Below are 13,706 nucleotides of genomic sequence, written 5' to 3' on the forward strand. Positions count from 1 at the left end.
TACCATACATCTGTTGAATGCCATTCCTATCGTCTTCTGGTAAAACAAAATTTGGTTGTATACCTTGATACCAGGGGAACATGAGTGCACCCTTTACTGAACTATGACTGAGGCCAAGCGAGTGTCCAAATTCATGAGCAGCAACAGCGAACAACGACGTTCCTGTAAAACAATACATCAATATTGGTCAATGTTTGAACATGGCTGTGGAAATAGAACACAAAGCGTGGACATATCCGTTGTTCGGGTGAATTATCACGCGTGTGGTGTTACAGGGCGACCTTAGCACGGTAGTTGTGTTCAGTGTGTCGGCGCTGCGGTCGGGCTTCGTATTGGGTTCCGATCGTATTTGTAATACATGCATCGAACGGGATTATGTTGTCGCTAGTAACTAGTGATGTAGACGGAATGTTTGCCTCCACTAATAAATTTTATATACATTTTCTTTGTTGGACATTATTATAAAATGATAAAAACATAATAAAACCAAGTATTTAATAATTATGCAATAAGGCAATCATTCAATATTATACAAACACTCTGCCATCCAATGTACTAAACGAAACTATAGCTACATAGTAAGTACATGTGCTACTCAGACTACTCTCATTCTACCTATAGCCCTTCCCCGCCATTTGCATGTCAAAACATAGCTGACCGCGACATGCTCATTTCCGGCGAACTTTTCGTGGAAAAACTATCGTTTCGAAACTGGTTAATTACCTAACTAGCTCAATAACTATTATTTTATGTTAAAATAGGCTAATAATATAATATTACCCTTATAAAATGCAAAATTGTCTGTACACAGAATTATTTTTATACGTACATCATTAATGTAAAAAAAAAACAAAATAAATTACATGATTTTCATACAGAAACAATATTAATTAAACAATTTATAATATGGTATGATGATATATTAGGTATTACTGGAGCTTAGTTGAGAATATACAGTGTCATGTCCAACATGCCACTCTATATCTAAGCTTAATGTCTGGCTAGATTAACTGCCTTCAGATCTTGCGTACCCACCCGTATTCAGATTCGTTATATTTGTTGTAAATTCAAATTCATCATTCAAATGTTAAAATTAATTTGAATTATTAAATAAAAATTTACAATGAGCCTACAACACTTTAATCATTACTCATACATAAGTTCAATAGCAAGTAATTAAATTATTCAAAACGGTTACAATAATTTACGCAATATCTTATGATAGAAAGATCGGTACAAAAAAAAGATCGAAGTGTCGTAAAAGTTCACTATTTCCACATGCCTACTTATTTAAAAATTAAATATAATTTCAATTTAATTATTTTACGTATGTAGTAAATAGCAAGGTGAACTTTTAATTAGGTATACCTTTTGCAAAGACTTACGACAACTAGTGGATTATTCTATTCTTCTATTATAGTCTAGTCTTCTAGACTTCATATTCCTTGTTTGGAAATCGTATATATAAGTATACATTGGTAATGCAATAAATGTCTTACCTTCCTCATCGTCATTGTTTGGCTGAAGCAACCATAATTCGTCGTCATCAAAGTGGGCATCACCACCACGGCCTGTACCCGGGAAGAAGGCGTGAGCAAGGACCGAACCGCGTCCGTCGAATGGATATGCATCGTCGTGGTAGCGCCTGAATAAAAAAAGTGATTTAAAGTTTTGTATATTGTTAAAATAAAATAATTAAGTATTATATATTTTATTCTTATTGAAGTGGGTACGTAGATCGGCAAATAAGCCACATAATGGTGGCATCACTGCTACGCTATGAACACTGAGATGTACGGTGCTATGTACCAGTAATTACACTAGCTCACTCTAAAAACTGAAATACAACAATACTAAATAATACTGTTTGGTAGACTATGTAATGAGTGACTGGTACTTTTCCAGACGGCTAGCACAAGGTTCTACTATCAAGTTTTTTTATTATTTCGTAGTCTAAATACAATTTAAGCACTATAAGGGTATATGTGAAACTCAATTCTAAGTTATTAGAAAATGCTTATGCAACGCGATCGAAATTGCCTTACTCATCAAGAGCTCTCGAAAAATTTATTGATCGAAACTATAAAACGCAGCTGCACTATCTTTAAGCTAAACGTTATCTATTTTGTGTTAACAACTTTTATATGGGATAATAGTATTCGTTATGGTGATTGTAACGTATACAAGTACACAGTTAAAATGAAACGTATAGTAAAATACACTACAGTTAACTACCTTACTTTAAACTTACAAAAGAAAATTAATTATCACAGACTAGATTATCTCATATATTTGATTATAATAAAGTGAAGTTTATGTTTGTCGTTAAGGTGTTGAAGTATATATTTTAATAATCGACAAAAAGTATTTATGATTACATAATTATGTTTATGTTAATTACGTGATGACTTTGACGCATGAAAATAAACTAAAGTAATGTATTCATTTCAACACACAACTGTGGTCGACGTCGAGTCTGCTCAGCAATCAAACTTCCCTCCCCCCTGGGACCTCCTCGGACACTACCAATCTAATCATTTTTCGTGCAAACAAAATAGCGAAAAGACTTTATCCATGAATATTTCACGTATTATTAGTAGAACATTGAGTTTATTTGAGAAAGTTCCGCTATTAGTGCACATGGAGCAAGGTAGGACATAATTTGTTATTGTGATGTGATTACATTTAGCTATTAAATGCACAAACATTTATGTAATAGGCGACTTTATTTGAATATTAATATTGGAAAATGATGGTAAGTCGTTCTGCTGACAATATTTCGTATTGATAAAATCAACTGGACCTGAACTGAATTTAAGATTTGATGAAAATGACAAGTCTCGATATGTAATTACGCTTCTGATTAATGTTTCACGTCTAAATTTTAATGAATATTGAAAGTTGTAGGAACTATTTATTATGGTATTAGCAAACCAATATAGTAATCTGAATTGATTAAGAAAGATAAATGATATTGATTTGTCATAACGTGAAGGAGTAGTAACAATAGTACTTATCACATTGTTTAACGTTATTAAAAATATCGTTAGAAATATGAGTATTAACGACGTCTATATTAAACCCTTTCCGTTCCAATGGGAAAGCGTAGTGCTGACATACGCCATCAATATAATGGGTTCGCATGGAAAGTTTCCGAGTTCAAGGATGATTTATTGCGGTGATGGTGTACGAGTATATGGTACACCGCTATCTAAAGTACATAGATGGACGTGATAGTAGTTTATGTGGTGGTGACAGTTTATTTCAACAATTAATTTAATTGAATTCTTCCGTTGAAATTTATTCAGTCACATACTATTTTGTAGAAATATATCAAATTTATAATAACATTTTAGTTTAACGTCCATCAATTTTATGCCTTACTTTATTTCGTAGAAAATTATATAGAAGCTTTTAAATTGTATGAATTCTTTATTGCTCGAGTCATATCAGTTTATGGGAGTAATAAATCTGCAGACGCATACAGTAAGACGCTGTGCTTTCTGTAATCACTGCATTATTTTTAGACATTAAGCGAAATATAGAACACTTAAAAAATATAGAAGTTATTTTTAAATGAACAAAACAACTTTTGTAATTAGTTTAAGATTGGCTAGATCTATAGACGAATTGACAAAAAAAATCTGATTTAAAAAAGACCATTAAAAGTAACATAATGTATCGAAATATTGCATTTTTGCGAAATCGAATGAGATCATTTTATTTGTGGTATAAAAATATAGTGTTTATGAATAATAGAAACACATTTAACCGTGTGCAATGCTCTTTTATATTTGAATTTCTAATTACTGACGACAGAATAAGATAAATTGTATAGTAGTTTAGGTAATTAGTGTTTGAAATAACTTAATTTTTTAAGTTAAATAATATATTCTATCAGCTTAACATACAAATACAATAAGTAAAAACTTAAACAATACTTGAACAAATTATTTACTACTTCATAAGAAACATTAGCGAAATTACCTAACTGTTACATCTTGTCTTTGTTTCGAATAAGAAGCTTGTAACTCGACTAAAAGTTTGGAAATGTTATCATACGATATCTGAGCTCGTGTCGGGCATTCGGAAGTATCCCGTCGCAACTAATAAAAGAGTGCGCGTGATCGCAACTTGCCGCTCGCATAGTTCTAAGAAAAAAAAAACGAGAAAATTTGATGTAGACCACAGCGAACTTTATGCTGCAAGTTTGCAACGTTTCCAGCAATATGGCGGCCGCAATATGTCCTCAGTTGAGGTTTTTGTCGCTGGTACTTTCTCATATCGTCGTCTACGGTGATCTAATAAGCGAAACTTCGCCCTACGCTCATTCGATATGCAACTCCAGTCTTCGACTACGCGTAATTTGTATTTTTTGTGTAGCTCATTTCGTGGGATTATTTTCTTCTGAATTTTTGTTACCTAAATAATTTTTCTTTGTGATTTATGATTTTAATAAACATAGAAAAATAAAATTATTGGAAAGGTGTAGATATTTTATTTTAAGTAAAATTATGTTACTCTTATGAATAAAGCTCGTGCATTGTGAACGATACAATTTACCGTGAGAAGGACCTATTAGATTAATAGCAAAGTGAATTTAGCAAGTCACGTTCTTTCAGTAAAACTGAATCGAGTAGAAACGGTTCACCTTGAATGAAAACGATAGACTACCTATCGTTTAATGCTCGGACTATTGTTGTCGAAATGGATAATCTACTTTTTATTTTTTAAACTATTTTAGCCGAAACGCTTTTCGGTTTCTTTTTAAGCAATGATTACATTTTACAAATAATTTCTTACGGGCCTTTTCCTTCCTTTTATTTGAGACGTTATGAGAAAAGGGGGCCAATATTTTTCGAGTTGCGAATAAAGTTCGCCAATATCTCTAGATTTTAATGTTAAAAGTATTTTGTTCGAATCTTATTGTGATGCCTCGCACGAGAATGTCGCAAATCCCCTTAAATGGATAGGACGTGTCCCCCAAATCCTCGCTTGATTATTATTTATTATCAGCGCAATGAATCAAGAAACGTATTTGATACTTTTTCGAATGTACAAAATGTCCGTCTAAAACAATATTATTAAAAAATTGTATTTTGTAGAAACGTATAAATAATAACGTACACATCATAATGTTTGGGCTTAGTAAGAAAAGTGAGCTAATTGCGAAAAAATTGCAAACTCAATTTATGTAATGTAAATGTATTTAAGCAGTACTTTCATTTATATATTTAAATAATTCTAATATATTTTTAACTTTCTTAGTTATTAAACAAAGCTCATTTTATTATGTTGTTTGGTACAGGAAGCTAAAAATAGAAAACGGGTGTCAAAACAAAAAAAAACTTACTTTGCAAATGAAACTACAATATCAGCATCATCTGAATTGACCTCCGTGAATGTTAGTCTTGAGGCTTGCTCCCAAACATCGAGTGCGCGTGCGAGCACGCTTCTTGTACCGTGCGGGTCCAGCTGCGATGGTCTTCGCACTTGAGACAGACTGTAAAGGAAAAAGAGAGTCATTTATCAGCTATACAATATGAAGACTACTTCTTGTTTTTGTGTTTATTTAATTATTTGTTTGATAAGTTTAAAGTGCCTGAAAAAAATAAAAAAAATCACATGTCTTTAAATCTTTATTGAAATATTTTTTTCTTAAAATAGTATAAAACTAGTCTGAACTGCTCGTTTGTCCGGTTACTTCTTCTATGCTTGGGATTTCAATATCATTTGTCTCTGAAAAGTTTCCATGTATAATACATGAATATTAAATTGAACAATAGTGAAGACATTTTAATATTTTGCAATCATTTGGTTAAAGGTGCTTTTGAGCCGCTGGTATGGCTAACGTTGACAAAATCACCAGACACATCAAATGTACCATTGATACACCGGTATCAAAAAGGCCTACAAGAAGTCAGTGCAGCACCTCTTACGGATAAGACTGAATTACCAATTTGATGTTTAAAAAAACGTTCATGTATATGTTTAAAAAAACGTCCATGTATTGGTTTAATTTGTTCGAGTATTAATCTTTAACAAAATAATAGTCAAATAAATTTGAAGCACTTTTGTAAATAAATGATGTACACATTTTGCGATATTACGAGATTCTTGAATAAATGCATATGAGAAAAGACACGGGACGTGGTAAAAGCTTGCGTTAGGATAGATGGCAAGGGGCTTTCCCCTTGTAATTGTATTTTTTTTATAATTTGTATATATTCCGATTATGTTATAATATATTTTTTTATCTCACTATCAAATAATATCATATATTTTATCCATATGAAATATGGAGTGGAATTAAAAGGGGTAGATGATACAGATGAGACAATATTATTTTAAATTTAAATGAAGACAAGTACTATATCATATTTACATAAATATGAATATTACGTTTTGCTACCAAAAAGATTATCGGTAATTTAGTCATCGGTATTTTTGTTATCGTAAGTAAAAAATAATGAAAAACATATCGTTTTAGATTTCACTCTATACGTACGTTTTAATGTTTCCCGAGTATTTAATAAGGTTTACATTACTAACGAAACTAGACGACGGACGCAGGTCGTAAGTAGAACGCTCTAGTGTGTATTTCAGTTTGTGGTCGTAGCAGCTTTCATGTAATGGAATAATCGCATTGTGGACAATTTGACTGCCTCGGCCCTATTTAACGGATGCTGCGTTTATTACGCTAGATTTATGCGTTGTCACATTCACAGAGTGATCTCATTAGGCCCGCACGTAGTTTTCATTAGAGAGTTAGCTTGATGTGCAAATTTTAAAGTCGTATGAAACAAATGTTCACAACTGTACAGCGTATTTAATGTTTTAATATTTTATTTAATTAACAATCCGATTTGCTTAACCATATTTATAATAAGCTGTTAACAGTCGTGCAGCAAAATTTGTTAAATAAAATATAGCTTTCGTGGGTAATTAAAACTAACCAACGCCGGTTTTGGCCGTCGCTGTTGTTAATAATTATTTCAATAACATTATTAAGGGACACTGGGGAAATATGAAAGAGAGTATGAACTATGTTTTGGAAGCGAAAATGTTCATTTCGGCGCTAATTTTGTTACATCGAATAAAGTAGGTGACATTTTTTCACAGTATAGATTATAATAGACTATACATATATAGTTTCAACGTTCAAAATGTATTATTGCTATTTTAACAAGACTCGTTTACGTATTACATCAGGCGACTAGTTAATTGCAAACTTTGGATGAAATTTGCAACCACATTTCAAAGTTAATGTTGTAATGTCACGTCGAAATAATGAGCGTGGTTGAATGCAGACTAACTTACGCGTGTAATTTAAAAACAAAAACGACCAGAAATATAATTACCGAAGTTTAATGTGTAAAGATTTAAAAGAGTTTTTTTATTAATGAAGCTCTAAACTACAAAATATCCTAATAGAGGTTGACTCTGTGTTTTTAGACAGAATCAAACTCAGTGTGTGAGTTAAGGTGTAACGTGTGTATGTGCGTATGCTTGAGAACATTTATTTTGCCTTAAACCATTTTATCCAAAGGGTAATCGAATGAGGAGTACATAATACATTCAATCGATAAATCAATAAAAAATAGATTAATATAGTTTTAAAGTTCGTTCGTCTTATGACGTTTCAACTATATTTAAACGTAATAAACTTATGGTTTCATTGTAAAAGCTGATGAAACCCAATAAACATCAAAATAAATTTGGAAAGTAAAAGCTGGGTTGGTAATAATTTTCATTCGCAATACGCGTGAGCTAACGAATAAGTTTCTAGTGGTTTTGAAGGACTTCAGGGCACGTTGGGGTTATTTGACATTACGGACAAACAGAAGCCTATTCTAGTTCGAGTTAAGAAACGTGAGTGATGCCACGTGAACACGTGACTGGTTGTTCGAACGGCAACGTTTGTCCATCGAGATTTTTCATAACAACATACTTGATACAAAGTAATCATATTATATGTATAGTCAGGGCCGGATTTAGGGAGCACAATAGAGGTTCTAACCCTGGGGCCTTTACAAGAAAGGGATCACCACCATGTGATATATTTTTATAGATAGATAAGAAAGAAACATCCGTTCTATCATAGAGAAAAATAACGGTCACTTTCTAAGAACTTTTCCAAAATATTTTCAATTTTTCAATGTAGATTTTTCGTATTCAAAAAATTATTGTCCATGCCTTTTATTTCGGCCATGTATGAACTTGAGAAAAACATTATTTTTTTGAGCTTCGTCTTATGTACATATGAATTTGATTTTGTAACATGTACTGTAGCGGACGGACGCAATATTTATAGCATAAAATAATAAAACATGCGATATCATGACGACATGGCGACGTCTTCACGTCGAAATGGACATAATCTCGTTACGATGTCATAACAAAGAGATTTGTAAGCATGAACTTTATGGTCTGTGTCCAACGAGCTAAAATTTAATTTTCTGAAATAATCTGTCAGAGAGCCATTAAAATTATTCGTCCATGCTCTCGTTTGTTTCAAGTTACATTTATGCGTAGCTAGAAAAGATGTCGCGACATAAAACATTGGGATCTACACCTCCTAATATAATTTAATTCCCTAATCTACCTTTTAATTTTTTACAAAAATAACAGAGTGAAATATTTTGACAGCGATGACTGGACGCGGAGAAAGAGAAAAGAGTTTTCAAATTACATTTTATTTCACGGTTCGAGTGGAGAAATTAGCATAAAAATAATAAAATGTCAGTAGGATGTGGTCCCCCGTGGCGTGGCACCCCTCGACACCGGCCGCCTGTCAAAACGATTGTCAACTCCGTCGACATATGGAGCCGTTATCTTACTTGTTAATAATAATAAAAACGTACTCAAATTAATACACCCCGACCAAAATTTAACACATAATTTTTACCAATTATACTAATCAGTTGTTTATCAATCAGTCTACAATTCTACATAACTTTTGAAAATTTACTAACTTAAACTTTTTTTTTACTTTAATTTACTAACTTAAAATCTTTTTTGAAAACGCGTTATGCAATATGAAAAGTGCATATTAAAAATTGTCGTGGTACGATGTGAAAACATTGATTAAAGTAGAAAAGTTTCTTCTAAATTTCTACATTTAAAACAATATTTTCAATACTTATTTTACCCATTCGATAATAAAGTGTATAGCCAATTTAATCGAAAAACATCATCATTATATAGTATAAAACGAAGTCGCTTACCGCTGCCTGTCCCTGCTGCAGATGCTTAGATTTTTAAAATTACACAACAGATTTTAATGCGGTTTTTTTAATAGATGGATTGATTCAAGTGGAAGGTTTATATGTATAATACACGTACAATATAGCAGAGAAACACTTATTTAGAGGTTTCTAAAGTGATGTCGTAAAAAAACACATTTTTTTTGAGCTTACATTGCAAACGCTGGCTGAAATCTTCGAGATAGATCAAAATAATGTACTACAGTATTGAACATCTTAAAAAGGTCTTCAAAAAAGTCCGCAATGCTATATGGCTTATTTTCGAAACGATTTTAAGTAATACAGCATTAATCCCTATCTAATTAAGTACTTTAAATGCATTTAACATTGATCAATATGGCCCTTTACATGTAATTTAAATGAATATTTTCGAATATATCACAGATTTAAAAGACAGGTACATACCGGTTTGTATCTAAAGATTAAAAAACTGTGAACGTTGTAAGACATTCTGTGGTATATTTAGTACCAGCAATGCACCCAAGCGAACCGGGGCGGGTCGCTAGTATAAAATAAAACATAACCCAGAAGAATATACAATACACCTGGTACGCCCAATATAACCAATTTCAATCGTATTGCCCATACTATTTACGTTAACCTAGCAAAACAAAAACGATACTTCCTAAACTATAGGTATGAAATTTAAATCAAATACAAGTTATTATTGCATTATGCTTCAAGGATGGGCTATAATTGTTTAGAGTTGCATTTTCTCCTTAAAACGACCCCATCTCCCTGAGCGCCTTTCTCACACCGTATATTGTAGATAAGCGACGTGGCAATAGGCATTGATGTTCACCGGGGACTTCAATAGCAGTCTATCTCCTCGATTCTTCGAAGTAAAGCGGGATTTGAAGCAACTCTATGAATATAAGAAAATACCGATTTTGAATGCAGCGATTTCATTTTAAAATTACACGCTCAAACGCCTTCCTATAACCTAGAATAGCCTGTTCGTTGACTTTCGTACTGATAATATTTTATTGTTCGATTCAAGTAGGATTATTTTATTTATTGCGATTATATATGTATATTTCCGTTATGCAATAAATCTAGAAAGAAAATAATTTATTATACTTTATTTCAACATTTTAAACATGTCTCATTCACACAATTTCACTCAAACAATACAGGAAGAGTTACACGAGTAAGTCGTTGTTGTCTTCGTTAACAATTCGTCTACAAGCTGATATACCTAGATGTTATTTCGTCTCTGCGATTAAACCTGACTACTCTGTTGTATAGGCCTTCAAACTCAATTGACGTCTATCGGTGTGCTTTGCTAATAGCTCCTTTGAATGTGATGTGGCCGACAGCCAGCGCTAACCGTTGCCATTGTAGAGAACCATTGATGTTCCTTCGGGATTTAGTTGAATATCTAGGCAAGGATTGCTATCGCTACCGTTACATGGAATACAATATTGCACTTCTGGGAATACATCAATGCTTAAAATTATATAAGAAAAAATATTATTATTTGAAAAAGGTTGGAAAGTATAAGGGAAATTTATGTTTCTTAGTTTTTTTTTATTTAAATTTAGCTATTCATCTCCTTTATCGAAGATAACATGTTTATTATAAATGGAATTTTAAATACAATAAATTCAAAATCTTTATGATAAGCACACTCACGCTCAAAAACAAAAATGAGTTAACGATAATAATGACAACTATTCGTTTTAAGAGATATTCATATTCAAATTGGGTATTGATGTTCGTCGTCTCACATAAGAGAAATTAGCGAATCTGGCCGGTGCAGTGCCGGGGGCAGAATTAAGTCGGGAGTAACGTTGTTACGACGGTAATAGCATATTACCGCTCGGTGCTGCCGCGCTCGCACCCGTGCCGCCATTTTCCGCCCGAGTTCTGCTACCAAATTGAAACGATTTTTCAGTGACATGATTGCATCGACGAACACCGTTAGCACTTTTGATATTCATAACCGTGTTGCGAATGCGGTTCCGGTTCGCGTAGGCTGTCACGATATTCCCTTCGTGATGTCACTAGCAACTTAATGAAATTACGACGGGATTGAAAAAGTGGAACATAATAAACAGTTAAGTGTTCTACTGTAAACATGAAAAAGTAAATTTACAATGTCAGTATTTATATAAAAGCTATAGCAATATATTAACTATTTTGTTTACAATTTGTGTATATTGCGATCTATATTTAAATATTAATTAATTACTAGTTTTATATGGAATGTCATATAAAATAATGTGGAATGATGTGAAACGATTCTAAAAGGAAATTATATTGTCTTTCAATAAAGCCTACGAGAATAATTATTTAGTACTAATTATAATCTTTGTAAGAAATTCTGAGAACTTTTTCAAATTATTCAAATAGGTATCAAACCTAGCGATTTATCTGATTTTGTCATTATAACTAATATCAAGAACATTAATTAATAATTTGAAAACCATACATCGTAATTAACAAATTAAAAGACCCTATAAAAATATAATAATTAAATAACAAACTTTGAAGTGTACTTGAACTGTTATGGATTAATTTGAAATGATTATAGCCTTAGACGAAGCATCGTGGGGATCTAGTTAAAGACATGGGTCGGAACTTTTATATGAGTTAGCTAAACTGCAAGATATAATTGGAAACTCGAGACGCTTGGTGCAATAACGCGGGTGTGACGGTGGTTATTTCTTGTTTTATATATTTCACATTATAATTTAATTCTGAAGATAATTTTACAAGAGTAAGGAATCAGAATTTAATTAAACGTAAGCAAGTATTGTCTTTTGAACATTATATGTATTTTGTTCATGTTTTTGTTACTTTTTTTAATGAGTATATTATTACATATATATATACATTAAAAATGAAAATTAATAATAATTAACTGTTTTTGAGGCGATCTCAATAGTGAATACTAACTACATTGTTACTCATGGGACATCAGACTTCAATTTCCCTATTTTAAGGACAATAAATTTGAGGAACGGCAATAAAAATATGCATTTGGAACCACACCAAGTAGTCGTTATTTAATATCATTTTAACATGGGTTTCGCATATTCCAAGATGAAATTTTAATAGGTAATTTTGTTGGGATGTGATTTGGGTTAACACGGGCGATATATAATAAAAAAAAAAAACATTTTCGATTATTTTTAGAATGACCAAAAATATATAATAAAATATGTAATATTCGCTTGAATGTTGCACCCTTTGTTTAGATGTCATAGATGTCGTTTCAAATCTATATAAAATGTATGTGTCCTGTGTAGGTATTATGTTCTAAATTAATGAATATCAATAGAATTGATAAATCTTTCATAGTAACTTTAAACAACATAACGAACATATAGTAATTTTACTTTTTCTGAAATCACTTTGTGTTTCCAGTTCGAACAGATTTTTTTTTTACTACATTTTTAGATATTACCCAGATCACAGTTAAGATATAATATGAATACGCAAACTTAAATTACATTTACTATTTTATAACAGACGCAAGTTAACTTTTCACTTTTCTATATAACTTGATTATAAACAAAGCTTTACCCCATTAAGATATAAACAAAGTATTATTATAAAATAATAATCATCATAAATACATTTGTGTTGAAACATGAAATAAAAAATAAAACCCTCTTAATATTGTCAGTATTTATAATAATTGGCTTATGATTATAATAAACTAAAAGTTAGATATGTATTAATAATCAAGTTATAAATAAGACTTCTAAAAAAATAATAATGGCATAGGTATTGTATTTATAACACCTATCTATTAGTAAAATAACTAAAAGTTAGATATGTATTAATAATCAAGTTATAAATAAGACTTCTAAAAAAATAATAATAGCATAGGTATTGTATTTATAACACCTATTTATTAGTAAAATCAACTATCAAATGATTAAATACTATTTATCAGTTTATGGGACCGTTTTAAAAATCCGAATGTTGAAATACATTCGAATTATTTACTAAATAAAATTAATGTGTATTTATTTTGGATTATATTATAATTAAAAATCTCGATTTCATTATTTGGTGTCAAAAGGTCATATGAAAAAACAAATATTCAACACAGAGCGCTATCGATCGCCCTTTATCACTATGCAGTCGAGTCTTTACAAGAAAAGTTAAGAAGTGTTTGACTTAGAGATTGCCAACTACATGGATTGCTGTTAAGAGGGCACGGCATCTTAAAGTTTAATCTCTAATCTAATTTTAACAAGTTTGGAAAATTGGACGGTTATTTTCTGAGATTTTCTAACTTATATTCAGAGTGAACTAAAAAGAAACTGATGTCAAAAGAGTTCCAAGAGCGAGTAGCAGACTTTTAGTTTATAGTTTATCTATCCAATAACCCCATTGGCTAAGTCAACGGCTCTGTTTGATGTTTCGGCTAAAGTCGATGCACCTCGAGAGCTCTAAGAGTCCCAAGTTATTTTTACTGCTGCC

The 13,706-nt window shown here is 31.6% G+C and overlaps 1 protein-coding gene across 1 annotated transcript in view; it reads right to left on the reverse strand.

Annotated features, from left to right (window-relative positions):
• Positions 1-13,706, reverse strand: part of LOC125068045 (matrix metalloproteinase-2-like) — a 150,076-nt gene that overhangs the window by 3,448 nt on the left and 132,922 nt on the right. The window contains exons 5-7 of the mRNA XM_047677020.1: positions 5,354-5,503; positions 1,500-1,645; positions 4-162 (exon numbers count right to left, since the gene is read on the reverse strand). Coding sequence (XP_047532976.1) covers positions 4-162; positions 1,500-1,645; positions 5,354-5,503 — 455 coding nt within the window. The remainder of the gene's footprint in view (positions 1-3; positions 163-1,499; positions 1,646-5,353; positions 5,504-13,706) is intronic.

This window comes from Vanessa atalanta, chromosome 13, assembly GCF_905147765.1.
Source record: "Vanessa atalanta chromosome 13, ilVanAtal1.2, whole genome shotgun sequence".
Taxonomy (NCBI): domain Eukaryota; kingdom Metazoa; phylum Arthropoda; class Insecta; order Lepidoptera; family Nymphalidae; genus Vanessa; species Vanessa atalanta.